This window comes from Balaenoptera musculus, chromosome 20 (assembly GCF_009873245.2).
Source record: "Balaenoptera musculus isolate JJ_BM4_2016_0621 chromosome 20, mBalMus1.pri.v3, whole genome shotgun sequence".
Classification (NCBI taxonomy): domain Eukaryota; kingdom Metazoa; phylum Chordata; class Mammalia; order Artiodactyla; family Balaenopteridae; genus Balaenoptera; species Balaenoptera musculus.
The window spans coordinates 9,902,684-9,930,075 of record NC_045804.1 but is presented as its reverse complement, the minus strand read 5'-3'; the positions used below and the strand labels follow the sequence as shown (position 1 = coordinate 9,930,075).

General features: G+C 51.8%; 1 protein-coding gene across 1 annotated transcript in view; it reads left to right on the top strand.

Moving 5' to 3' along the window:
- TIMP2 (TIMP metallopeptidase inhibitor 2) overlaps positions 1-26,980 on the top strand; it is a 50,430-nt gene extending 23,450 nt beyond the window's left edge. The window contains exons 2-5 of the mRNA XM_036835918.1: positions 12,827-12,927; positions 15,035-15,143; positions 22,567-22,691; positions 24,023-26,980. Of these exons, the coding sequence (XP_036691813.1) occupies positions 12,827-12,927; positions 15,035-15,143; positions 22,567-22,691; positions 24,023-24,220 (533 nt within the window). The 3' untranslated portion in view covers positions 24,221-26,980. The remainder of the gene's footprint in view (positions 1-12,826; positions 12,928-15,034; positions 15,144-22,566; positions 22,692-24,022) is intronic.
- The last annotated feature ends 412 nt before the right edge of the window (positions 26,981-27,392 follow it).

The following is a 27,392-nucleotide window of genomic DNA, read 5'->3' as shown; positions in this document are numbered from 1 at the left end:
TAGGACATCAGTAACATTCTTATAACTTTAATATTAGAAAGTAGGAGGGAGGGAGAAAGGAGGGGGAGAGGGAGGGAAAGAAGGGGGTGGAAGCAAGAGGAAGAAAGAGGAAAGAGAGAAAGAAAGGGGAAGTGGTTCCCAGCAACTCAGCCCTATAGACTCCTTCTGGGGCTGGCAGTGGTGGGGGAACCAGGGTGTCTGGTAGGTTCCCTACCCTCCAGCTTTACCTCTGACCCAAAAGCCTTGGCAGTCGTGGAGACCCTACACTGGGTGGGGTTTTAACTGCCTGTTGCATACTTAGGGGTTGGAATGGGGGTGGACAAACCTTTTCTGCAAAGAGCCGATAGTAAACATTTTAGGCTTTGCTGGCTATACGGTCTCTGGCAACTACTCTACGCCTGCCTTTGCAGCTGGAACGCAGCCACAGACAACACATAAATGAATGGGTGTGACCGAGTTCCGATAAGACTTTATTTACAAAAATAGGTGGTAGGCAGGCTTTGGCCCTTGGGCCAGAGCTAACTGACCCCTGGACTTAGCATATGAAGGAGAGGTTCCCTCCCTCCCTCCCTCCCTCCTTCCCAAGGACCTCAGATGCACTGGGTGGGATAAATCCTCTTCATTCATGATATGTTGGCATCATTGGGCCACCAATGGCCTTTTTTATCTTACGTATGTTCGGCCTCATAGCCCAGCCATGTCAAAGTGACCAACAGAGTGAAGGCAGGGTCTGCCGTGACCCCAGCCCGTCCACATATAGACAATATAATGAACAACTGTGAGCCCACCACCCAAACCCAAGATCTGGAATATTTGCTGAAAACCAGCTTTATCTGTGTGCTACTTTCCTCTTCTCTACGCTGTTCCTCCTTAGCTGTATCGTACACCCGCTGAACTTGGGAGTTGTCCCTGCACTTCACTACAACCCGAACGCAACCTGTATTGTTTAGTTTTACTCCTGCTTGAACCCTATAAAAAGGATATTATATCATGTGTGGTCTTTTGGAAGCGTTTTTGGACCCAGCGTAGTTAGTTCCTTCGTGTCACACGTAGGTGTCATTTTTGCCACAGCGTCATAGCATGTGACCCTCTGAGCCTTCTTTCCATAGCTGCTTCTGTTTTGTGCCAGTTCCCAAAAAGTGAACTACATCCCTAATGCATTTGGATCAAAAGGCCTGGCATCAAAAAGTGCTTTGGGAATGTTTGAACACCACAGCTGGGATGTAGGTGTGGGAAAGGTCCCATCCCTCCTTTTCTTCCCATTTTCACCTTTTTTTTTTTGTCCCTGGAAAATGTTGACCTGATATTATACTGTTTTTCCTTTGCAAATACTGAGTGACAGACACTGCCCCACTTAACTGGAGCTGAACACTGAACAACACACACACAGGACATGTTCTAGTGGAGGATATAGGTAACAAGTGACCACAATGACAGATGGTGATAGAGGGATACTCAGAGAGGTGGGGTGACTGACCGGATATGTGTCTCTGAGCATCCAGCCCACAACCCCTGAATGCGACCATTTGTGTGGAGCAGTAATGGCATCCCACAAGGTGTGTTTTGTTTGTTTGTTTGTTTGTTTTTCAGTTTTGTTTTAAAATCAATAGCTTGAGTGAGGAACCTTCCACCATCTCACGTCTCCATCACGTGAGTCTCCGTTGTCTGTGGCTTTTCCATTTTAGGTGGAGAAAATGTTTGATCCCAGCCCGGTTTCTCTCACCTGCTTCCGGAATACCATGGGTCAGGGCTGCAGAGCTGCTCAACAATTTGGTCTGAGCCCAACGTGAATAAGAAAAAAGTCCTGGGGCCAAGAGAGCTTTGTCACTCCCAGGCCAAATGAGGATTCCCTGCGGGGAGGGGCGCTGGCCTTTAGTGGGTGCTCAGCTGGAACTCCCATCTGTCGCTATGGGATCACCTCGGTCTGAGGGTGGAGGGGGTGCCGTGGGATCACTGGGTTTAAAGCCGTGGCCACGATGAGACCCAAACACTGAGTAATGAGATCCTCGTGACTCGGGCTGGAAGCCGCAGTCTAATGAAGGGGCAAGCCTGCCTTTAAGTGCCTTATTTTTGTTTCCACTTTCAAAGGTCATGTTTGTGGCCCGTGTGTTCTAGGTGAGGAATTGTCCCTTCTTGGCCACACTTGAGCTAAAAGTAGGTGTGGGGGATGGGCAGCGAGACATGGCGGAGGGTGACTCAACTCTGCCTGGACGGTCACTCCCACACTGTCCCCTGGCAGCTGGATGAGACACCCTGCCCTTTCCCACCTGTCCTGCAGAAGGCTGAAGGGGGGCGGGCCAGGGTACCCCCTTCTCTAGGTCAGTGACGTGGGTAATGAAACAGCCCTCCAGGACTACCCCCGCCTGCCCGCCCGCAAAAAGAGCTGACCCTCCAGTGATTCCCGATGGAGATGTCACCAGTAACTTCCATCTCTCAGTGGTATCCAGGGGGTGGGCTGGGATCCCAGAAGACACTACCTTCACTCCCTGTCGGTCACTTTGACATGACTGGACTCTGGTGCCCAGGGCCCTGGGACAGCGCCACCTGGAAGGGTTCCGCCCAGTACTGCCAGGGGGCAGTGGGGACCCCGACACGGTGGCTTCTCCTAAAGGGTCCTCCCCCAGCGGCCTTCCCCACGCGTCCTCCCTCCCTCCCTTATGGGCTCTTCCTCTCTGAAACTGCATCTTCTAGAACTTTCCCCTGGTTTTGTGATTCCTTCCCCCACTTTCGGGGGCAGCTACCGTGTTCCTGTTTCACTCTGTGTTGTCAGGTCACTTCCTTGCAGCCCAGCCAGTGACTCCTCCTCAGATGGCAGCCGCTAGGGAAGGCCTTCGTGGCCGGCCTGCTGGTGGACAGGCCCTCCGTTTGCCCAAGGGGTCCACAGGCAGAAGACGGCGCCGGTGGTGCCTGCTGCGAGGTCCGCTGTCCACAGGCAGGTGCGGGCCAGCAGTGACCGACAAGGACCAGGACACTTCGGAAGCAGGGACAGAAGTTCTCCCTCGACAATGTGACTGCTCCAGCCCTGGAGGGGCCGGTGGGCACCCTCGGCTTGGATGTGACCCCGCGTTCCACGTGTGCTGCTCTGAGGGTCCTTATGCCTGTCCCCTCCCCTGCCCAGCCAGGTGCGAGGTTGTAGTGTGTATGAGAACATCCAGAATCTCAGAAATGTAAAATAATGGGAAAATAGGTTTTTCAAGTTGGGGTGGAGGGCAGGGGACCCTCTTTCAGGCCATGAGATGCGGGCAGCTTCTTGCCTCCACGTGATGGAGAGCTGATGGCGGAGCGCAGCCCACCCTCGTCCTGGCTGGAGACGGGAGGCTGGGTGGACTGCACACCCCACACCACCCGCTCCAAGGGGCAGCTGGGCTGCCACCTGGGCTCTTACTTGCTAAGCTAACGAGGACTAGCCGAGGAGAGGGGGCACGAACCACCCAGCCTGCGCACCCAGCTTCCCTCCACACTGGCAGCTGGGAGGGTGGCTCTGGGATTCCAGCCTTTCCATCGCTGCTCCTGGCTCCTGGGAAATGCCGTGGATTGGAGTCGGCCCACAGACCACATGCCTCAACGTCCCACGCCAGGGCCACTGCTGCTGCTCTGTCCATGCGGACGGGCGCCTGAGCCACAGGCCCGGCACTCGAGTGTTCAGTCCCCAAAATGAGGCAGCCTGGAAGGGGAGACCTGCCCGAGGTCACGGCCCACCAGCAGCAACGTGAGGACAGGACCCTTGTCTGCTGCCCCTCACTTCTTAGCTGTCCGTCCAGCCCCTTCCTAAGCCTGTGGGTGGGGAGGGATCCTCTCAGCATCTCTCCCTGCACCGCCCCCCCCCCCCCCCCCCCGCCCCGCCTGGTCCTGCTCCTGCCCCCGCTCCGGGCTCCAGGCTTGGGCTTGCAGGACTGAGCTTGGCTCCTTCTCGGGGTCTTGGCGGAGAAAGTGCAGAGCAGCAGTTCCCTCCACAAAGCCGCACTGTTCTCAGCAAATCCTCCCAGGAGCGGGGATGCATTTTTTTCAAATGATTCAGCAGCACGTGAATGGGAAGGGCCCGAGCCCAAGGCTTCGGAGACCGTGACCAAGGCCTCTGGCATGAGATCCTGCTGGGCCCACAGGGAAAAGGGAGGAAAGGTGGCGGGGCTTGAGTCAGGGGTCCTATCTGGGTCCTGGGGGGTCGGGAGAGCAGCTTGGAAGCTGGGCGGTGAGTGCTGCAGCTTCTCTCTGCATCACCAGGGCGCTTTTAGAGATGTTTCCCTCCTGCTCCCAAGGGGAGCCAAAGCAAAGGGACAGGAAATGGAGATGGGAAAGCTGGTCTCCATGGAGACGGGGCATCCAGTGGACAACGGCTCACGTGTATGTACTAGAATCTTGAACAGCACTGGGCAGGCCTGGCAGATCCCCAGGTACCGGGCTCATGGGCAGCGTGGACCAGGGCTGGGGCTGTACTGCTGTCTCCTGTTGTCTGTCCTGCACCCGTCACTCTCCCTGCCCCACCCTCAACTCCTGAAAAAACATATCTGCTCTGAGCAGTTGTCATTCCAGGCGTTTTTGACCCTAGCCTGAGTCACGCTGGCCAAGTCTTGCCCTCACACTGGACACCACAGCCCTGCCGTGGACATCTGTTGGCTCCTGGGGTTGGGGAGGTTTGGGGGACCTGGGGGTGGGTCTGGTCTCTCACAGCTGCTACAGGGATGGAAGAAGCCCTTGGTTCCCTGCAGCATCACAGGGCTGTTTTTAATTACTTCATTTCCCTGAAAGCAGGGAATTTGGAGGAGGTCTGCTCCACCCCTGGCTGAACAGGGCCTGGCATTGAGGCCAGGGAAGGCAGAGCTGAGTGCTTGGGGAGAGCCCCCAGGGCCATGTCCACCATGGGGCAGCTGGAAAGGTGAGGGCTGGGTGCACACTGAGGTCAGAGGGGCAGGTGGGGCTGGATGCTCCCACGGCCTTCTGGGCACCAGGCCAGCACTGACGCCATGCATTCCTTGTGACATCTCCCAGGCTGCTTGGCCACATCCCGTTTCCACATGCCTGTTCTGTAGGGAGGGGCGTGGCCCCGAAACCTGGGGAGTCCCAGCGGTCTGCAGTCCATGTGAACACGACCCTCTTTCTAAATCATCATCCACCCGCCCCCTGCCCCTGTAGCTGGTGCGGTCTGCCCCCCACCCCAAAGAAGCAGATGCAGCCCATTGCAAAGGCTCACAGTGTCTTTACCATGCTCCCCACAGCCCACTGAGATGGTTTAGTTACTTGTAAGCAGTTAGGGATCCCTCGGTAATCCAGAGCAGGGCTCTGAAAAATATGATCACTTCATTACAGCTTTCATGGGGCAGAGCAGCAGGCTGTGTGTCTGGGGTGTAGGTGCAGGAAGCGGGGCACCCCTCATTTTCTGACTCTACCCTTAAGTGTTAGTGGTGGCTGGGATGGAGGCACCCCAGTCCACCCTCCACTGGGACTTGGGGCAAGTTCATCAAAATTCAAAGGTCAAGGGGCCTCCGCCAGGTCAACCAGCCATACAGTGTCACTGTGTCCACCCTAAAGGGACAAGAGACCCTCTTCCCAAGAGGCAGCCTCGGGATGTAGCTGCAGGCATTAAGCGAGGACTTTGGTAGCTCTGTGATTTGAGGGTGTAGATGTCTACCCTCACGGCGCCCCTTCTCTGGAGAGTGTAGACAAGAGTGTGGAACCCTCCAGCCCTCCCCAAGTACCCCAGCAGTGCAGAGCACACCTGGAGAGCTGGGGGTCCGAAGCCTGACCTGGAGTAAGTGGGGGCTGGATCTCGCCTGGGACAAAATCGTTGCTTTCTGAATTCCTCTGAAATGGTTGGCGTGTAGTTTTTCCCAGAGACAAGGAAAAGGACCAAGTGACCCTCTACTCTCAAACCAGGGCTCGCATTCCAGGCACAGCAGCAGAGGGGCCCCCACCCACTCTTGATTGGGGCCAGTAGGGTCTTTGGCAAATGCGCCGGCCAGTCGAAAGCCCCTGACCTCTCCCGCACAGCGGGTGGCTTTGAGACCGTGTGCCCCTCACCGGAGGGACCACTGGGCATTTTCCATGAGGCCGTGAGCAGGGCGGCGAGGTCCGTGTTAGTGCCTGTCTCGCTGGGCGCCCCTTCCAGATCGGAGCTGGAGGCTGCGGTAGGCGGGCGGGGAGGTGACGGCGGCCTCTGCTGATGCTGAGCCCCCCTCGCCACCCTGAGTCAGCGCATCCACGTAAGGCTCAGACGATTCAGGGTTTTGACCTTGTATTTAGACGGAGGTTCTTCCGAATCCTGGAGATTCCCGCACCTGTTGCAGGCAGACCCGTGATTTTTCCCTGAGCCGGAAGCTCTGCCTGGGCAGGCTCTGGGATCTGGGGATTCTGGGGTGTTGAGTGTGTTGGTGCAAGGCCGTGAATGTGTAAAAGTCAGAGTCCTGACATCCCCAGCCTTACCGTGCTCTGGGGTCGGGAGCCCATGCCGAGCAGCGTAGCCCCGTTGGGAAAGGTCCTACAGGATACATTCGTACGTGTAGCATATGGCATTCCTCTGGAGAGAAGTTGGGCCCGTGGTAAGACAGTCAAGATAATTCAGTTTATTTCAGTGTGAAATAAATGAACTTCTGACAAGCAGTTCTCTTTCAGGGCCCGGCTCCCCCGTAGACTATGTCCTTGGCTTGTTGTTAATCTCCATTGCTTCCCCGATAAGGTCTGCAGACACATGAGGACTGAGATGTTGGTGGGGTGTGGGCGAGACTTGAATCGGCCTGGGCTGGTCGAGTGTGCTGCTCCTCTGGACCGGCCCTGGCCACAGGGTGTGCTGGGGACACCCAAGGTTTCCTGCCAGCCTCCTCCCCGTCCCCTCCCCCCAGGGCAGTGGCACAGTCTGGCCTCCGTTGGTTTTGCCTGGGCTGTCGTCATCTCTCGGAGTCTGAACATAGCCTGTGTTCTTTGGATCGTCGTCCGCAACCTTGACTTTCCACCCACCCCGTTCTTTTCCATCCCAAATCTGGCTGGGCGGACTAGGGATTGTTTTTGCAGGCTCCTAGCGGGGGGAAGTGACGTCATGTGGTGTCCACAGCCCGAGGGGTGGGGGCGGGGGCTCTGCGGTTGCTTGTGCTTTGAATTAAGTCCACGGCTGTGCATTCCAGTAGCCAACATCTGGCAGTGAATTCATCAGCCAGTGTATCACCCTTGATCTCAAACCCAGATGTTGTGTTAACGGCAGAAGAGAAAGAAGAAAAAATCTGAGCAGCCCAGGGAGAGGCCATCATTTTTGCGTCCAAAGCGGTTAGAACAGGAATCTTCATGAAGACTCTCCCTCCTACTGCTGCCTCTCGTTCCCCAGGGGCAGGATGGGGGAGCAGAGCTGCTCACTCATGGGGGGGGGGGAAGGACCTAGGCTGACCCCCAACCCAGGGCCAAACACCAAGCCCAGCATGCAGTAGGTGTTTGGTAAACATGAGTCCATGCCTCCATTTTAACTTCTTCCCAGATTCTTTGGGTCTCTTTGCTTCTCCCCAGCCCTGTCCTTTAAATGGCCTGGGACTCAGAGAGGCCCATCACTCACTTGGAGTGGCCTCCAGTCTGGAGCTCAGGGTTATGCCCATTGCGCTAGGTGCAGGAAACACATTTCTGGAAAGCTCTTCTTGCCTCCTTCTCTGTCCGCCACTGGCAGTTGGAAAGAGTGTGCTTCTTGGTTTTCCTATCCATCATCTATCTTCCTGCCCGGGTTGGATCTCCTCGAAGGCAGGGACTGTTACTGAAGACCTTCCCACACCTTACCCCTTTTGCCCTTTGGGCAACAGGAGGGGGCCCATGCTTTATCGAATTTATACTTAAAAGGCAGTCCAACTCGGAACTCTGAGCTTGGCCTGGAAGACAGTCCCCACTCTGGCTCATGCCGGGGGCAGAAAGCTGAGGGTCGGGATGTCCGCAGCCGAGCTGGCCGGGGTCCACTGTGCTGCTGCCCCGCCTGCCCTCCCTCCCTTGTGGGGCCCCTCAGGTCTCCTATCTGTAACTTGCCTGTGGGAGCCTCTGGCTGTGATCAATTCAGCTGCCAACGCTTTGCCTGTGTCCCCCCACCCCACCCCATGCAGAGTGGTGCTGAGCCCAGGTGGTACCTGCTGCCCTGAGCAGCTCAGCGCTGTGGATCCCTCGCACCTACGCGGACAGGTGTGTGCCCAGCATCTCTCTTTCATGGTTGGAGGGTGTTGACACTTCGGGGAAGGTTTCCATAGAACTGGGCTTTCTTTTCTCTCTTGCTTCACTTTCTTTCCTTCCATTTCTCTTTTTATTTTTTTTAATTTTTATTTGTTTATTCACTTGTTTTTGGCTGCATTGGGTCTTCGTTGCTGCGCGCGGGCTTCCTCTATTTACGGTGAGCAGGGGCTGCTCTTCGATGCGGTGCACGGGCTTACCATTGCGGTGGCTTCTCTTGTTGCGGAGCACGGGCTCTAGGTGCGCGGGCTTCAGCAGTTGTGGCACATGGGCTCGGTAGTTGTGGCACATGGGCTTAGTTGCTCCACAGCATGTGGGATCTTCCCAGACAAGGGATCAAACCTGTGTCCCCTGCATTGGCAGGTAGATTCTTAACCACTGCGCCACCAGGGAAGTCCCCCCATTCTCTTTCATTTTGTAAAACGTTGAGATTCCCACCCAGAATTCAAAGACCCTGAAGAATCTGAATTCCTGTGCTGCGTGGAGGAGCCCAGTTGGAGATCCTCCCCACCCCACCCACCACCTCCCTGCAGGCAGCTGGCAGCCCAGGGGCCAGTGAACATTCTAGTCTTAACTCTGGACCCTGGATTCAACCAATCTCTTCTTTTCTGACAAATTTTAAAAGGCAAGTGTGTGGTCTGTAACCCCAAAGCAGGTGCATCAGGAAGCTGCATCAGACCCAGACCCAGGATCCTCACCGCCCAGAGTGGGCTTCCCAGGCCTGAACGTGGCACAGCTCTCCTTACCCCTCACCCCCCGAATGCAAGAATTCGCACCATTCTTCTCCGAGGTGCTGTTTTTTTTCTGTCCTGAGCTACACGTGCATCGTGTGTCAGGCACCGCGTCACGTGCCCCCCATCTCTTAGTCTTCCCACACCTTGATGGTGTGCAGATACTGGCCGCGGTGTCTCCGTTTCCGATGTGAGCAGCTGAGTCCCAGGGAGGCCAGGGAACTTCCCTGAGGCTACACAGCAGGGAGGGGCTACAGCAGGATGGAGCCCCTCTGCTGCCCCCTTTCAATTAAGAACTCAGACTGCCTGGGAGCCTTAGGAGCTTTTATAAGAGAAAAATGCATGGACCTTGATGTGTGGAATGGAATGGAGTCTCTTGGCTGTTTGGGAGTAGTTTTTGCTTATTTTCTTTTTTTTTTTTTTTTAATTTTATTGAAGTATAGTTGATTTACAATGTTGTTAATTTCTGCTGTACAGCAAAGTGATTCAGTTATACATATATATATATTCTTTTTCATATTCTTTTCCATTATGATTTATCACAGGATATGGAATATACTTCCCTGTGTTCTACAGTAGGACCTTGTTGTTTATCCATCCTGTATATAATAGTTTGCATCTGCTAATCCCAACCTCACAATCCCTCCCCACCTCCCCCTTGGCAACCACAAGTCTGTTCTCTATGTGAGTCTGTTTCTGTTTCATAGATATGTTCATTTGTGTCGTATTTTAGATTCCACATATAAGTGTTATCATATGGTATTTGTCTTTCTCTGTCTGACTTATACTTCGCTTAGTATGATCATCTCTAGGTCTATCCATGTTGCTGCCAATGGCATTACTTCATTCTTTTTTATGGCTGAGTAGTACTCCATTGTATATATATACCACATCTTCTTTATCCATTCATCTGTCGATGGACATTCAGATTGTTTCCACGTCTTGGCTGTTGTGAATAGTGCTACTATGAACATAAGGGTGCTTTTATCTTTTTTTTTGGCTGCGTTGGGTCTTTGTTGCTGCACGTGGCCTTTTCTCTAGTTGCAGCTAGTGGGGGCGTCTCTTCGTTGTGGTGCATGGGCTTCTCATTGGGTGGCTTCTCTTGTTACAGAGCACGGGCTCTAGGCACGCGGGCTTCAGTAGTTGTGGCACTCGGGCTCAGTAGTTGTGGCTCACGGGCTCTAGAGCACAGGCTCAGTAGTTGTGGCACATGGGTTTAGTTGCTCCACGGCATGTGGGATCTTCCCAGACCAGGGCTCGAACCCATGTCCCTTGCATTGACAGGCGGATTCTTAACCACTGTGCCACCAGGGAAGCCCAGGGGTGCTTGTATCTTTTTGAGTTATAGTTTTCTCCAGATATATGCTCAGGAGTGGGATTGCTCGATCATATGGCAACTCTATTTTTAGTTTTTTGAGGAACCTCCATACTGTTTTCCATAGTGGCTGCACCAATTTACATTCCCACCAACAGTGTAGGGGGGTTCTCTTTTCTCCACACCCTCTCCAGCATTTGTTATTTGTAGACTTTTTAATGATGGCCGTTCTGACTGATGTGCAGTGGTACCTCATTGTAGTTTTGACTTTTTGCTTATTTTCTAATGGCCAGCAGTGTGTTTATTGAACACCTATAATGCAGTAAGCATTGTGCAGGGTGCTGGACCTCTGAAAAGCAGTGCCAAAAAGTTCCAAAAAGCATGCAGAATTAGGTGTACCATAGTAAAATCTGGCAGCATTGCTCCTTTTAGAACTGTTATCTCCGTTGGATGTTCCTGGTTCATTTGATACCATGAGCTGAGGATGACGCTGCGGAAGAGCAGACTTATGACAGGACTAATCTGATGTTTACTGATTCGCATAAACACTTTTTTGTGCAGCACTGCAATAAGGTATAGATGAGGCAGGTCGTAAGAGGGACCAAGACAAACCTAACCTGTGCTGCCATCCAAGTATCTCAGGGTCAGCTCAGCAAATAGTGAGCCCTAACTGTTCTGTGGTTAGAGCATAGCTTCTGTCTGTTAGAAGCTCCCAGGGCCCTGAGCAGATGGGTACAGATGTTTACAGCAGAGTGGAGGAGAGATGTGGAATATACCAAGTGCTACGGGAGGACAGGATTTCCCAGAGGGAAGATGGGGAAGGGCTATTTCAGCTGGGTCTTGAAGGATGAATGGAAGTTCTCCAGGCAGAGAGAGGGAGATGGCATTCAAGGCAGAAGAAACTTGCCTGTCTAGAGGTATGGACACCCCTGGGCAGGTTCAGATTCAGGGAGTATTATGGACTGGTGGGAGAGCAAGAGCGGGAGGCCACCACGGCAGCCGAAAGAGTCCCTGGCTGGCACCAGGTTGCAAAGGGTCTTCTGTTTTAGATGAGGGCAGTGGGCGGCCGAAAAAGATGTTTGAACTGGACGGGACGTGACTGAAAAAACATAACACGTGCTGGGGAGGGAGGATGGGTGGGGGCTGGGAGGAGATGCTGGGATCAGGTTGACCAGCTACCAAGGGCAAAACCCTCTGTTCTACGGTGGCATTTCCTAGATGTGGCTTTGTAGATTGGGGGCTGGCTCAGCCTGGGAAACAGGAACCTGTGGCCTCGGCCAGTCATGACTCAGCGCTGACAGAAGAAAAAATAAGGATGGGTTTGGGCCTGGGTGGGGCGCTGGGGCTGTGGCGTGGGGCTCTGGTGCCAGGCTGGGATCCAGAGAGCATTTCAGGGGTCCAGGGAGATGGGGCACAGATGGGGATCCGCGTGCCTGGGCCTCCCTGCTCTACGGGAGAAGACAGCCCTGCCTGGGGGCTCTGAGATTCCAGCCGCCCACTGGGGAGTGGAGGTGGGAGGCTCCTCTGAGCCTGTCTGCTCCTTGTTTCTTTATTTTGCTCACACCCACACTCACGTGACCCTCATCCAGCGTGACCCTGAACAGCCGAATCTTGGAGGACAAAGCTTTTAAAGCCATTAAAACAGGCCGTGCCACCAGCGGATAAGCCTCGAAATGAAAAAAGGGAGGGCTCTGCCCAAGCGACAGGGTGAACTGATCCGCGCCCCATCAGGTTATGGGTTGGAGCAGAGTCCTGGCTTAATTGCTAGTAGGAAGCCCTGGGGTGCATGGCCCTCGAGCAGCCTCAGGCCCCAGGGAACATTCCGGAACCTTCCCAGCCTGACCTCTTCCCCTCTCCTTCATCTCGTGTCACGTTCCAGGATCATCTTTCTTTCTGTTCGGCCTTTGTCCTCGGCATCTGTCCCTCATGTCTGCTAGAGATGCTCCTGAATGTCTCCTTCCCCCATTCAACGGTTAAAATGTTCAACCTTCCTCTGCTGTGCCTCTGATAGAATATGTGTTATTACAGAGAATCATCCCTGCGACATCTCTCAGGGACACGTTGAGGACAGATTAGGAGGCTGACAAGATAGACCTTTTAGATGGAAGACCCCCAACCTAAATATGATGGGGCCCCTCGTAGGTAGGTAACGCCCCCTCTGCCTTCAGCCCAAGAGAGCCTGATTGCCAGTAGGCTATGGGGGGCGGGGACTCTCACCATCCTTCACTGCGTGATGAGGATTGCAGAGCAGTCAGCGTGCTTACCTGCTTCCCCAGCCACAGACACATACACATGGGGGAGAAGGAAGAGAAGCCCCAGAGCACTCAAGCATGACATCAACAGCGAGCTGTTGTTCAAATCAGTGACGGCCCCAGCAGCCCCCTGTCGTGAGGGACGAGAGCTTCTGCTCTGGGGCCCTGTCGACCGAGGGCTCTAGCTTCACTCCTGGTCTTCCCCCTCGGGGTGGAGTCCGATGCTGTACCCAGGGCTGGGATCATCTTGCCCCTCACCTCCCACCTCCCTGCTGCCCCTTGCCCCCTCCTTAGAGCCAGGACAGTCTTTCGGGGACTCTGCTCACCTCTCTGTCTTTGTTTTGCAGTGATCAGGGCCAAAGCCGTCAGTGAGGAGGAGGTGGACTCCGGGAATGACATCTACGGCAACCCCATCAAGCGGATTCAGTACGAGATCAAGCAAATAAAGGTAACGGCGACTGTCCCTGGGTTGCTCCATCGGGCAGAGCTGGGGGAGATTTGGGAGCAGGGCTGGGGACCAGGCAGGGCTGTCCCACCATCTCAGTGCACCACTGGGTCCCTAGAACTCGGTCCAGCCACCTGTGAGGCAGACAGCTAGGAGCAAGGGCATCAAGCCACAAGTGGATCTGATTTTCCTTAATCTGTAAATGCTGAGAAGTCGTGGGGGCATGGTATGTTCCCATCAGCTAGGTTATTTCAGAAATGTGTTATCTTCATTTTGATGAATATAAATCAGTGGCAGAGCCTCAGCCTTAAGTTACCAAGTTCACAGCATCTGTGGAATGTTCTGTGAGTGCCTCTTCACCTCGCCATGGCGGGTTCAGAGGCAGCGGGAACTTGGCTGTTGCCTCTGGGAGCCCACGACCAATGTGAGAGCAGATGACCTAATTCCCCCAAACTGCGGGTGGACTCTAGTCTTGCCTGGTTAGCTTTATGTTCTAAGAGGAGGGGGGATTTGGAGAGAGGAGGACTCCTGTGGACAGGTGTGCTGGGACAGCTTCCTGAGAGAGGGGAGTTGAGGAACAAATGGACATGGCAGCCTGGCTGGTGACGGAGAAGATGCTTTGCCGGGGGAAGGGAGAGACGGGAGGCACTGGGGGCTGCAGACTGAGAGGGCGGTGGCATTTGTTAGGTTTTCAGAATGGTGGTTGTGTTCAAGGTCATATGGCAAGGAGCCCATATTTGGGAGGGAGGGAGGGAGGGGAGGACGTGGGGGGGAGGTTGGGAAGACAGGACCAGTGCTGATGGAAGGTTATTGTTGTTGACAATAACTAACTTGGTCTATAAGAGGGAAGAAGATTCTAGGCTCCAGCTGGAGGGACAGCTTTTCGACCTGGTTAGTAGTTGTGGCCATCCATATTTAATTTTGTTACAAAAATAAAAAATAGAACATAAATGTTACCAGAAGGTCAAAGAAATGCTTAATCATTGTGTCTGTGTCATTTAAAGAGGTGACCCAGTGTCTCAGTGCCTACATCTCTATTTATGAAGCAGGAAGGACAGTTATCTCTGCTCTCACCACTCATTGAGGGGTCGTGAAAAGGCAGGTGTTGACAGCAAGGAAGCACTTTCAGCCCTTTGGTGACAGACGTCGTTTATAACCTTTCTTGGCATGGGTTGGGGTGTAGCTCTTGCAAAGCCGGTGCATCGTGACATTGGGATGACCAGGTTCCATTTGAGTTTGCTTGTTGAAACTCTTCCCCCCAAAACCAAACAATGCTATTAATCTCGGTTTAGCCACAGCAAGAGTCCTGATGCGGTTCGTGTGGAATCGTGGAGCCCGCGTGTCTGTGATCTACAGCCGTGTTTAGCCTCCTCTGTTGTGTGGTCCTGGCGCATGCGTGCGCTCCCCTTTCCATTACCCCCACCCCCGCTCACCCGGCTTCCAGCAGCCTGCACCCCCAAAACTGGGGTGGAGGGCAGTTCTCAGTCCACACTCAGGCCCCCACCTGCCACTGTCCCCAATGGGGCCACAGGAGCTCCCTGGCTGTGGCTTTCTCACTTCCTGCCTGGGTACTGGAACAATGCACCCCTTCACCTGGGCAGCAGGTCTGTTCCCAAGAGACTGTAAGAAAATCACAAGTTGAAAAGTCAAACTCCACTTGCCCAGGGAGTTACATCCTAATTGAGAGGTGCCTCTCCGCTCTGGTCCCCGTCAAATAGCCAGTGCTTAAAATTCCTGGAAATACACAAAAGTGGTGATCCTCCGTGATGGGTCAGAATCACCTGGAGATACATAAGCCCCTCCCCAGGGATTCTGAGATGACCTCACAGGTGGTAGGGAGAGCAGGTGTATTATCTGAGGCGGGTGCCTCTGGATGACATTCTCATGCCCAGCCTGGTGACAACTGCCACACTAAGCAGTAAATCAGAGTGACTCCAGGGAATCCTGCGCATTAGGAATGGTCGTCTTCTAATGTCTTGCTGGTACATCTCCATCCCCTTTTCCATGTTGGCAGTACCACGGGTGCAGGTTGGGGCGCCCCTCTGTGTTCGGGATGGGAACGTGGCTGTGCCGCCCAATTCGTTGACATTCCTCATCCTCCTCTTTCCAGATGTTCAAGGGACCTGACAAGGACATAGAGTTTATCTACACGGCCCCCTCCTCCGCAGTGTGCGGGGTCTCGCTGGACATTGGAGGAAAGAAGGAGTATCTCATTGCAGGTGTGTATGTGGATATGGGCATGGAACGTTCTTAGAGACCGTCCAGGGGCAGGGAGGCGGGGCGGCTCGAAGTGGAACAGAGCCCTGACGTACGCACAGTGCTATTCAGAAGTCTCAGGGATTCCCTGCCTAATTCCCGTCAGAGAATTAGTGAATTTTCTCCTGTCCTCGGCATTCCCCTTGTTAGAATAGTGGAACCAATGTGACTTGATGGTAAGGAACAAAGTAAACCGGTATTCATAGGAAATTTGAGGTCAGGTGGACGCAGAGAGGTGAGATGCCCGAAGTGCTCAAGCCTGGACAGGAGGCGGGGAAGGAGAGTTGAAACCTCATTTTAAATCTCTTGTTATTATTATGCTCTCTACTCACCTGCTGCTTTGTTCATCGTATCCCTCTTTTTTTACTGTGATAAAATATATATAACATAAAATTTACCATTTTAGCCATTTTTAGGTGTACAGTTCAGTGGCATGAAGCACATTCACACTGTTGTACAACCATCACCACCATCCGTCTCCAGAACTTTCATCTTCCCAAACTGAAACTCCATGCCTGTTAAACTCCCCCTCGCCCCAGCCCTGGCGATCTCCATTCTGCTTTCTGTCTCGGTGAACCTGACTCCTCTAGGGGCCTCATAAAAGTGGAATCCTACAGCGTTTGCCCTTTTGTGATGGGCTGATTTCACTGAGCATCATGTTCTCAAGGGTCAGCCATGTTGCAGCAAATGTCAGAATTTCCTCCTTTTTTAAGGCTGAATAATACTCCGTTGTATGGATAGACCACGTTTTGTTTATCATTGCATCTCTTTTAAAAATTATATTCTTTTATTCTTACATAAAATGATTTCCCTTTACTTCTTTCTACTGCCTCCTCTGCCCACCCACCTAGGCTTCACCCCCAGAGTCCAGAGCAGGTGTCCTCACAATCAGCACTATTGACATTTGAGACCAGATCATTCTTTGTTGGGGGGCTTTTCCTATGCATGTAGGATATTTAGCTACATCCCTGGCTTCTACCCACTAATTGCTGTGACATCCTCCCCCCAGTCGTGGGGTCTCCGACATCACCAAATGTTCCCGGGGCGGGGGCAGAATCACCCCGAGATGAGACCCCCCCAGCTCTAACAGAACCTCCAGTGATGCCGTAAATGCTGTATGCCCGTGTTGTCCGGTATGGCCGCCATGAACCACACGTGACTGCTGAGCACTTGAGCTGTGGCTGGTGCAACTGAGGGGCTGGGGCTTTCATTTTACTTCATTGCAATTGATTTAAATGTAAATGTGAACAGCCATCTGCAGCTGGTGGCCCCTATTCTGGCCGGTGCTGTCCGGGTCAGTTAAGGAACCTCACTATCCGCTTCTAGGGAAAGTAGGAGTCAGATCACAAACTTAAGAAAAAAGAAGAGACAGGACACCTCCCCGAGACCGACATCCTATTTTGTTCCCAAAATCCCAATTTAATCATAAAATTAATTCCAAATCCAAATCTCCATGATTTGGGGGATTTTCTTCCATCCAGGTTATTTCACATATTTCAACACATGTTTAGCAGGTGCCCACTAGGTGCCTAGCTCTGTGCTCGGCATGGCAGGAGGTTCAGGAGGAGAGATCCTGGGGCCCTGCTGTCAGGAAGCCCATGTTCCCACCCGGGAGGGACAGGAGAAGAAGTTAAAGAAAGTAAGATAAGTTTCACATGTGGGAAAATGTGAATAGCGAGTGAATGCTTAAAAGGTACAAAGAGGCAGAGACCCTAGCAGATGCCAGGACCCAGAAGATGTAGTGTCGGGAGAAGGTGCTGACCTTGGCCGTGCAAGGGCGGTGCTGCAGGGAGGGAGGTGCAGCGGGGCCAAGGAGGCTTCTGGAATCTCTCCTTGGACAAGTACCTCCCTCCCTTCCACAAAATGCTCACATCCAGCACCTGCTTCGGTGAGTTTCTTTGTCAATACCTCAAGACTTTTGTCCCTCTCCTTGGGGATAATGGGAGATTTTTTCCTTCCTTTATAGGCCCTTCTGAACTTCCTAAATGTTTTATTTTGAGCACCTATTATTTTTTAACATCTTTCTTGAGATATAATTCACACAGCATACAATTCACCCATTTAAAGTGTATAATTCAAGGGTCTGGGTGTATTTACAGAGGTGTGCAACCATCAGCACCGTCAGAAAGAAACCCTATACCTTTTAGCTATTACCTTCCTAACCCCCATTCTCCCCTGACCCCAGCTCTCAGCAACCACTAATCTTTCTTTGTAGATTTCTTTACTCTGGACTTTCTTATGAATGGAATCGTATAACATACGGTCCTTTGTGTCTGGCTTCTTTCAGCATAATGTTTTTTTAAGTTTTTAATGTTTTTAATGTTTTGTTCATGTTGTAACCTATATCAGAACTTCACTCCTTTTTATGGCCGAATAATATTCCACTGGATGGATGTACTACATTTTGCCTATCCATTCAGCATTTCTCCTATCCATTCAGCATTTCACTGGGGTTGTTTCTGCCTTTTGTCTATTATGAGCAATGCTGCTCTGAACATGTGTGTGCAAGTTTTTGCCTGGACGTGTGTTTTCATTTCTTTTGGGTAGATACTTAGGAGTGGAACTGCCGGACCTACGGTGACTCTGTGTTTCACCATTTGAGGAACTGACAGACTGTTTTACAAAACAGCTGCACCATTTCACATTTGCAGTATCTACTGTTTTTACAATAGGAAATATAATATCAAATGGAGAGAAGCGGATGAGGACAAAATCACAGTGCAGAGAGCTGACAACCTGACTGTGACATCACAGTAGCACAGGAAATGTCACTGGCGGAGACACACCTGGTTCAGGGACCTTATTGCCCTAGCAAATCAAAGGCTTCTAATTTTCTGTGTCCTTTTTTTGTCCTTGTCTCTAACACCCTTTAAAATGAGAGCCTCAGCCGTCCCGCTGGGTCTCCACACTGCCCTCTAAGGGCTGTCTGGCCAAACTGCAGAGCTGCCGAAGCCCTTATTCAAGGAGGGAGAGCCTGCATCCTGTCGTGGGCGGCTCCTGGTGGAAAAGCGACCTCAGTGTGGGCTAGGACCCGCTTCCAGACATGCCCAGCTGAATCCTTACCCACGCTGAGGCTCTGTCTTAAAGGCCTCTACATCAGGCTTCACCAGCTTCCTGTTAGTAGAAATAGGAGTGCCCTTTTCCTGGAGCTGACGTTCTCCAAATGCTTTCCATGTGGGTTCCATTTAATCCTCACTACCCCCTATTATGATCCCCATTTTACAGATGAGGAAAACTGAGGAGTAGAGGATGGAGCCGTGTTCCCAGGTCCCGTGGTGTGTGCCTGAACCCACTTTCACTTTCAAGCCGATTGTTAAACTTTGGTTGATGTCATGGTGGTAGCTTGAAATTGGCCAGAGGGGGAGTATTTACACCACAGAATTAGGGCAAATGCTACACACCAGAGCTTTTCCTCCCAGGAGAGCTGCTGGTCAGGCGTTTCTCAGCACACCCCTGACAGCGTCACACTGCTGGGGAGTGGTGCAATGGTGCAGCCAGAATTTAGACCCTGGTCCGCCTGACCCCTGGGTCTGTTACACTCTGCTTCTTCCATCATTGGTCCAGGTTTAGAAGTCTCACTCCCCCAGCGCCTAACCCAGCAGTCCTCCACACGCACTGCTCGTTGGAATTCCACAGGGAGTTTGCAAAAATCCTGATGCCCAGGCGGCACCCCAGACCAATTCAAGCAGAATCTCCAGGGGTGCGGCCCCAGCATCAGCATTTGTAAAGCTCCCTAGGAGAGTCCATTGTGCAGCCAGGACTGAGAACCTGCCCTCCTCTGGGTCAAGGCAGACCTTTTGTTCCAGAGGTGCCAAATAGCCAGTCTGCACACACTCAGGAGAGCTGAGCCCCAGCAGCCATGGTTGGTCACCTCCCTCGAGGTCAGTAGCCTCTGGACATTATTTCATCTCCTGGCACCCTTCTCAGTCAGTCAGACCTGCCTCTTGCCCCGAGAGTCTGAGGAGCGGGGCACCGCCCTTTATTCCACGAGATGGGTGGTCCAGACCATGGGGCCCTTTGGCCGGATCCTGGGGCAGGACGGGGAGATGGCTTATGTCGAGCAGTCAGGAGCCTCAGCAGTGTCTCCGCGGAGCGTGGGGCTTGGGTCCTGTCCCGTTCCGCTTACCCCGAGAGTGCAAGGAAACCGCAGGGCTGCTTAGCAGGTGGGTCCAGGACAAGAGTGGAGGTCCACGTGGTGGCCGCGTGGTGATTGTTTTGCTGGTGGTTGCTTTTATTTCTTTTGGGGGACGTGGAGGGAAAATCAGCTGTGCTCAGACCCTTTTCGGAAGGAGAAAGACTTCATGTCCAAAGGGAGCATTGTGAGTCAAATGCAGAAAGCCTCATAATTTCAAGTCACTCGTGATAACATTGATATTTTTCCCACGCGGAAGCTCAGCCGTTCATATGTGCTATTTAACATGTAACATGTATGTGACCTGTGCTGCTCCTACCACAGGCCCTTTCAATTGTCCCCAGGCTGAATGAGAAGACAGTTATACAAGTAATTGCCACACACATTTCAGAAGCTTGCTACACATGAAACCATCCAAATTGTAGCTCCACTTATAATAAAAATTAAAAACACTTGAAGAGGAATTCACGTGGTAACTGTGTGCCTATCATCTTGACTACCTCACATTTAGTATTGGAAGGAAGCAAGTGACATGGGACACATTTTAGTTCCCTAACTGGCCGTGGAACATAAGATTAATAAAAGGCACTTCCACTGGCGGCTGACTCACCCCATTACAGAGGGACCTCTCTAATCTGACTTCCTTCCCTGGCTCAGCGAGACAGCTCTGGAACAAATCTGGTGTTTAATTTCTAAAGAACAGACTCTAGATCTTGTTTTCCTGGAGTCGGAATGGGCTAACCAAGAATCACGGGGCACAGTAAACCACTCAGCCAGCGCGGGCTGCAGCCCCACGAGTGACCACATAGCCTGGGGCAGCCCACCTCCTCTTGGGCTGATGAGTCAAATTCACATGTTGAGTTGGCTCTGTGAGACGCTTGTGTTCAGGAACTGTTATGGAATCGGCCCTGTAATTTTCTTCTACAGTCCTCTCCTCCGGAAGGAAAAATAAACATACAACCCTCAGTTACAAATTTTAATTAATTCCTGTTTTTCTGTAGCCAAGAAAGACTTTGCTTTTTTTTCAAGGCAGACAGATGCTCACGTGCCCAACCAAGTCTAAATTACCTCTGCTGAAAGGGATCGCCTTTTAATATTCTGAGATGCTACACCATTTACACGTGACAGTTAAAGCTCATGTGAGCCCAGTAACTGGGACCACTGAAACTATACAATTTCCATTTCGTCTCCATGCCCTGCCTTTGTCCGTTCTCTGTGGAAGTTTGAATTGGTGGTGAAAAGATTAAAGAGGAAGACAGCAAGAAAAAGATAATGAAGCACATTGTTAGAACAGATACCCACGTCATTGTCAGCAGACATTTATTGAGCCGTTACTATGTGCAAGGAACTATGGATAAAAATGGATTAAGACACAACCCTTACCCTTCATGTTTATGAGCTGGTTAAGGAACAAGATACGTAAGAAAGGCAAAGAACAATGTGAAGTGGGATATTGGTGCCAGTCACGTGACGCAGTGGAAGTTGCTACGGAAGTCTGGAGGGAGGGGCTAGAATGAGTACTCAGCCTGCCTCTGATGAATGACCAGGCTGGGCAAGGTAGCAAATGCCAGAAGAAACCAGGCTGTGGGAAGGAGTTACTTGCCATCTGTCCATTTTGCTCCTCATCTATTCTGAACTCATAGAAAATAGCTACAGGCCTAGAAAAAAAAAATAGCTATTTTTGAAGTTTAAGGCCACCCAGATGTATATTTTTTTAGTTATTAGGATCAGGATGAATGCTACAGTAGTCATTCTGCTCCTTGATCCTTTTCTTTACCTGGAATGTCATACAACTCTAAACAGATAACAAGGAAAAATAGAGCTCCTGAGGGTAAGAGGAGTGTTTAAAGAAGAAGTAAGAGCATGAGAATTCCTATCTGGGGATTGCTTCCTGCCACCTGCCCAGCAAAGGATAGGCAGGTGGCAAAGGATGTCACTGGTGCCGCTCAGGCCTCAGGCAGCCCATCTCATCTTTCCCCTGGCAATAGATTTCTGTTTCACTTCCTCCCGACGGGGCGCAGTTGACGACAAGCTGCATCAGCGCTTCGCTGAGCTATGTTTCTATTAGCAGATTGTTCGTGGCCAGGGCTATGCCTGAGATCATTAAGTCGGATGCACTGCAGCTTTGTCAAGCCGAGGTGCTCAGGGTGCAGCCCGGGGCTCCTGTCTGCCTCTGAGGGAATCGCGTGTCGCTCTCTGCCAGGCTCTGGTGTCACCACTGGGCATCTGTGCCTCTGGACAAGGTGCCATTGTAGCAGGAGGGACGAGATTTTAGACGACCTCCCTGGCCCTTGTTAGGATCTGTCAGTCACCAGAATACACTGGCTTGTCTTTTTCTCCTGCTCAGCTAATTCCCGGGCTGTCACCAATGAGAACTCTTCACAAAAGGAGGAAGGGGGCAGGAGCCTAAGGTACCAACAGCGTCTCATCATCCCCAATAAAAGGAATTCAGGGCAGATTTCTGATTTTATAAAATTCTGTTTTTACTGTTCATAACGGAACAACCCAGAATTACAAGTTCAACATCAAATGGACGAAATGCTTAGGAATAAATATTTGGTGGAAAAAAAACAGGAAACAGTACAATTTACGTACAACATTATCTTTTGTGTGTGAATACGTGTGCATAAAAGAACATTGGAAGGAAATGCATCAAAATTTAGCTCTAGGTAATGAAAAGAGAGAAGTTTTTAAAAATTATTTCCTACCTTTTCTAAGTTTTCTACAGTGAGCTTGCATTCTTCTTATACTCAGAATAAATATTCCACGGTGTATGAGTGTGCTCGGGTTGCTATAACAAAAACCACAGACTGGTTAAACAACAGAAATTTATTTTCTCACAATTCTGGAGTCTGGAAGTCCAAGATCAAGGTGTTGGCAGGGTTGGTTTCTTCTGAGGCCTCTCTCTGTGGCTTGTGGACGGCCACTTTCTCCCTGTGTCCCCACATGGTCGTCCCTCTGTGTCTGTCTGTGTCTAATCTCTTCCTCTTATAAGGGCAGCAGTCCTATTGGATTAGGATTCACCCTAATGACCTCATTTTAATCAATTCTTCAAAGACCTTCTTTCCTAATTCAGTCACATCCTGACGTGCTAGGGGTAAGGGCTTCAACATCTGAATTTTGGAGGGGACACAACTGAGCCCACAGCACACGGTACCGTCAGAACTGACCCTCCCCATGCCCAAGCCGCATCCAAATGCAGAAGGATGGGAACCCATAACTTGTCCTGAGCTTGGTGACCCCTGTCTACTCAGGAAAGGCCGAGGGGAATGGCAAGATGCACATCACCCTCTGTGACTTCATCGTGCCCTGGGACACCCTGAGCACCACCCAGAAGAAGAGCCTGAACCACAGGTACCAGATGGGCTGTGAGTGCAAGGTAAGCCACCACTACCTCCTCCCAGGCTTCGCCTCATCACCACCTCCTCCAGGTGGGTGGACTGCTGGGATTTGATCCCTGGCTTTCCTGGGCCTCTCAATCCACGGGGTCCCAACTTAGGCCAGGGCTCTGGGGAGGTGTGGCCTACCCACAAGTGAGGATGTCCGGCCAGGGACATTTGGGAGGTAAGGGGAATCTGGCCATGTGGCCTATAGCTTCTAGGAAGGAAGCCTTCTAGGAGGAGGAGTTTTGTGGGGAGAACATGGTCCTAGGAGTATCTTTCTACAAATGTGCAAGTGCAGAGACTTGTGTGCCTTGTGAAAGAGTGTCCCGGGTGCTATGCTTTTGCCAACATACCAGCCATTTCCACGCATGGGTCCGTGTAAATGTGGGGTCTGTGTGCTGAAGCCCCAGCCCCTCTTCTTAAAAGCGGCCCAGAGGTTGCACCAAACACAGTTACAGCGGCGCTAATGCTTAGAAGCAGCCATAGAAAGGGAGACCTCCTTCACGGCCCACAGGCTCCCATCCTGTTGTCTCCTAACACATCAGCACTGCCCCTCCCCCAGCCCCAGCACAGGATGTGAGTCTGGGTCCAGAAGATGCTGGCCCAGCGCGGCCCTGTGCGAGGCTGCAGGGATTGGCCTATGCCGGTTGGCGCTGCTTGTGCAGCCCTCCTGCCCATCCTGGTAGGTGGGCCCTCCTGTCCTTCGCTCATTCAGAACGTGAATTCCGACCTACAGCTACACGTAAGTCCAGCAAACTCCTCTGTGCCTAACATGAAGTTAAGAAACAAGTTCCTCCTTTTTCTTTGCTTGGCCTGAAGGTTTTCACCTTCCTGTGAACTCAGGTTCTTTTGCCAAAATGCTACTTGCCGATCCCCTCTAAACCCATGTGTGCTTGGGAGCAAGACAACGTCCTTTTAATTTGATTTGAACCTATCCAGTAGATTCAAGACCCTTTATTGTTATTATTGTTGTACTCCCAGGAGGGCAGGGCTGAGCTGAAGCCAGTTTGTCATGCTCAGAGTAGGTAGACCAGATGGCCCAAAATGGAGGTGCGTTTGCAGTAGCTGGGGGTGCAGAGACAGTGTACTGTCCTGCCTTGGGCAGGCTGCCTACTACCATTTGGAGAGTATGGGGCTCAGGAAAGGCTACTGATGGAGCAGGTTGGACTCCAGTCCCAGCTCCCTCCCTTCCTGGTGCACTCGCTTGGTCATTCATTCTGCAAACTGCCCTTGAGCACCTTCGCCAGGTGCATTGCCAGGTTCTGGAGATGCCCCCATGAGTGGCCTTGGTCCTTGACTGAATCCACCTCTGCGTCCCCCTTCCTAGATCACACGCTGCCCCATGATCCCGTGCTACATCTCCTCTCCGGACGAGTGCCTCTGGATGGACTGGGTCACGGAGAAGAACATCAACGGGCACCAGGCCAAGTTCTTCGCCTGCATCAAGAGAAGCGACGGCTCCTGTGCATGGTACCGTGGAGCGGCACCCCCCAAGCAGGAGTTTCTGGACATCGAGGACCCGTAAGCAGGCCACCAGCACCCCTGTGGCCAATTGAAAGCCTCCAAGAGTTCAGACTGGTCCAGCTCCGACATCCCTTCCTGGAAACAGCATGAATAAAACAGTCATCCAAGTGGGTCTAAATTAGTGTGATTCTCCTCCCCACCCCCCTTTTCCTTTTCAACATCGTTGTGGGTCTGGAGGCAGAGGTGGGTCCCATACCCCACCCGCCAGCCTGGACACTGCGCAACTCGGTCTCCCATCCTTGAGCGCGGGCAGGGGCAGGACGCTCGGGCTTCCCTCCCAGGCCCAGCCTTGGCACTGTCACAAACGCTGAGCAGGCAGCACTTAAGGGTCCCCCAGCCTGGTCAGGGCAGAGCCTGGAAGTGTGCATTTTGCAGAAACTTTTGAGGGTCGTTGCCAGACTGTGTAGCAGGCCTACCAGGTCCCTTTCCTCTTGAGAGGGGCATGTCCCTCAGTTCCTGCAGCTTCCACCTCTGGCCCTAGGGTGGCAGCCCCTGCCCCTTGTAAGTGCCCTGTACCCCCGCAGACTCCCCCATGCCCACCACGGACTCCCAGTACCTGTGACTTCTGTGTGTCTGGGAGCAGCCCTGGACCGGTGGCTTGCTCTTGACGGAGCCCCAGCTAATCGTATTAATCTGCAGAATTCCATCGGGAGCCTCCCTCCCAGGCCCCGTAGCAATGCTGGGACAGCGAGCTTCAGCACCAGCCAAGTCCTTTGATTCCCATCCCTGGCCCCCAACACACACCCCAGCCCTTGGCGGAACCTGCCACGTTCTGCCCTGGGGCAGACATTTGCGGGCGCAGGGCTTGGCTGCCCTTGTAGTTCCTTCTTGAGCTGCTGAGGCCCCTCGCTCCCTGCTTCTCTTTCTGGCCTCTGGCATCCAGGTGGAGGGGCACGAATTTGCTTGGCGAGGGGTTGTGTGTGGCTGGTGGCATGAGCTGGCTGTGCCGTCTGCGCATCCTGAGGACATCAAAAGCTGGGTCCTGCTCTGTCCCCCAACATGCCTCAGAGGCCCCCAAGCAGGTGCCAGAGGTTTAGAGTATGACCTCCCTCAAAGACTGACCGTCACTGTGCCACGCGGGGGTTCCCGAGAGTGAAGTTAACGAAGCGTAGAATGAAGTCTTCCCCAGGGAAGGACAGATTTTGGAGGGAGGTGGCGTCAGTAAAATTCTCATTGCTTTCTGGGCCTCCAGGACTCTGTGGCCAGCTTTAAGAGACATTCTTCTAAAGATGAATTTTTAGAGAATATGTGAACCCAAATTACAGGTGTACCCACCTCTGTTTATATTTCTTGTATTACGAAGATCTCTCAGTTAAGAAAGTTCATAGGGATCTAGGGAACCTATCTGTTCCCTAAAGGTGGTTTCCTGATGCCAGTAAAATGGGAGTTAGCAGAGGCAGAAATTTCTCAGTAACAGTAAAGATAATCTCCTTTTTCTTCCCACTTGTGTTCTAAAGATAAACTGTTCTGAGTTTATCATGCACACTATGCAAACACACAGTGAAACTGAAGTCTGTCAGCCTGGGAGTGGTCCTTCTGCAGAATTCTTCCAAAGTCATCCTCTAAGCCTGCTCTATTCTGTGGTGACCCCAAAGCACCTGTAAGACTCCTGACCCCCCCCCCCACCAGTGGCATGCAGCCCCCATGCCTACCCGGGACCTGGTCAGCACAGATTTTGATGACTCCCTTTCTAGGGCAGACTAGGGGACTCTCCAGGAATCCAGCCCGCTCCAAGGGCGTCTTCATGCTGTACAGTGATAGAAAGTTTGTAAGATGTCATAATGGACCAGTCCTTGTGATTTCAGTATATACGAGAACACCAGACCCTCCAATCAGTATAACACCCCACCCCCGTCTGCTTCCTGTATGGTGTTATCATATGTAACATTTACTCCTGTTTCTGCTGATTTTTTTTAATGTGTTGGTTTGTTTCTGACATCAGTTGTAATCATTCCTGTGCTGTGTTTTTTATTACCCTTGGTAGGGGTTAGACTCGCACCTTTTTTTTTCAAAGGTTTCTGCATCGTGGGAGCATTGGACCCAGAGTGGAAATGGCGCGGTAGCTAGCCTATGATGGTGATTCCTTCAGACCTTTTCTTCAGTTCCTTGAGTATCGTTGATTTTCCGTCTCCCATCCTTTGTTCTCCAGTTCCAATTATTACAAAGCAAAGAATCTTTGAGTAGGTTGGTTCTAAAAGATGGCCTTTATATTCAGTCTACGCACATCAGTCTTGTAGCCATGCTGAGCAGAAAAAAAAAAGTCAAGATGAAGTACCTGGTGGTGGCCGAGAGAAGCCACTCAAATACCCTCAACAGTAAATAATTGCCATATATATATAGTTTAAGAAGGCTCTCCATTCAGCATTGTTTAATTTATATGTTATGTTCTAAGCACTGCTCTTTCCTCCCTCTATTCTTGTCTTCTGCAAGCAACTCAAAATATTTAAAATAAAGTTTACATTGTAGTTATTTCCAAATCTTTGCTTGATAAGTATTAAGAAATATCGGACTTGCCGCCGTAATTTAAAGCTTTGTTGATCTTGTTCGTTTTTGTTTGGATTTTTTCGTTTGTTTGTTTTGTTTTTTTTTACTTTTGGGGCAATGTGATTTTGCTGGAATATGAAGTCTGAGACCTTCCTGTGCTGGGAACACGTGAGAGTTGTTGAAAGTCGACAAGCAGACAGCGCATGTCTCCAATGCCTTGTGTCATTCTCGAGTGACCGCTCGGTCCGTGGACAGTAAACAGTATTATCAACGAGAACGCTGGCTCTCTGTGTGGTCTTGTCCGACGTTCCGAGCTGCCGCTTTCTAGGTTAGGAACAGGGGAGGGTGCGGCTTGGTTTATCCCCTGAGAAGCAGGCCTGGGTGCTTAGAGGCCTATGTGGGATGTGGCAGAGAGTGGGGCAGACGACAGTGAATATGGTTTCTTAAACTGGCCAAGAGGCAGGACGGGACCCCTTCATTCAGCACATACTTCTCCCTTTCTGCTATGGAGCACTTCACACACACACACACACACACACACACACACACACACACACACACACACACACACACACACACTCACACATGAAAGCAGAGCCCTGCAACCATCTTGCATCTTCCACAATGAACCCACCGTCTTTCTCCTCTGCCTGCGCCCACTCCCCCAACCACCCTGCCTGAGATTATCA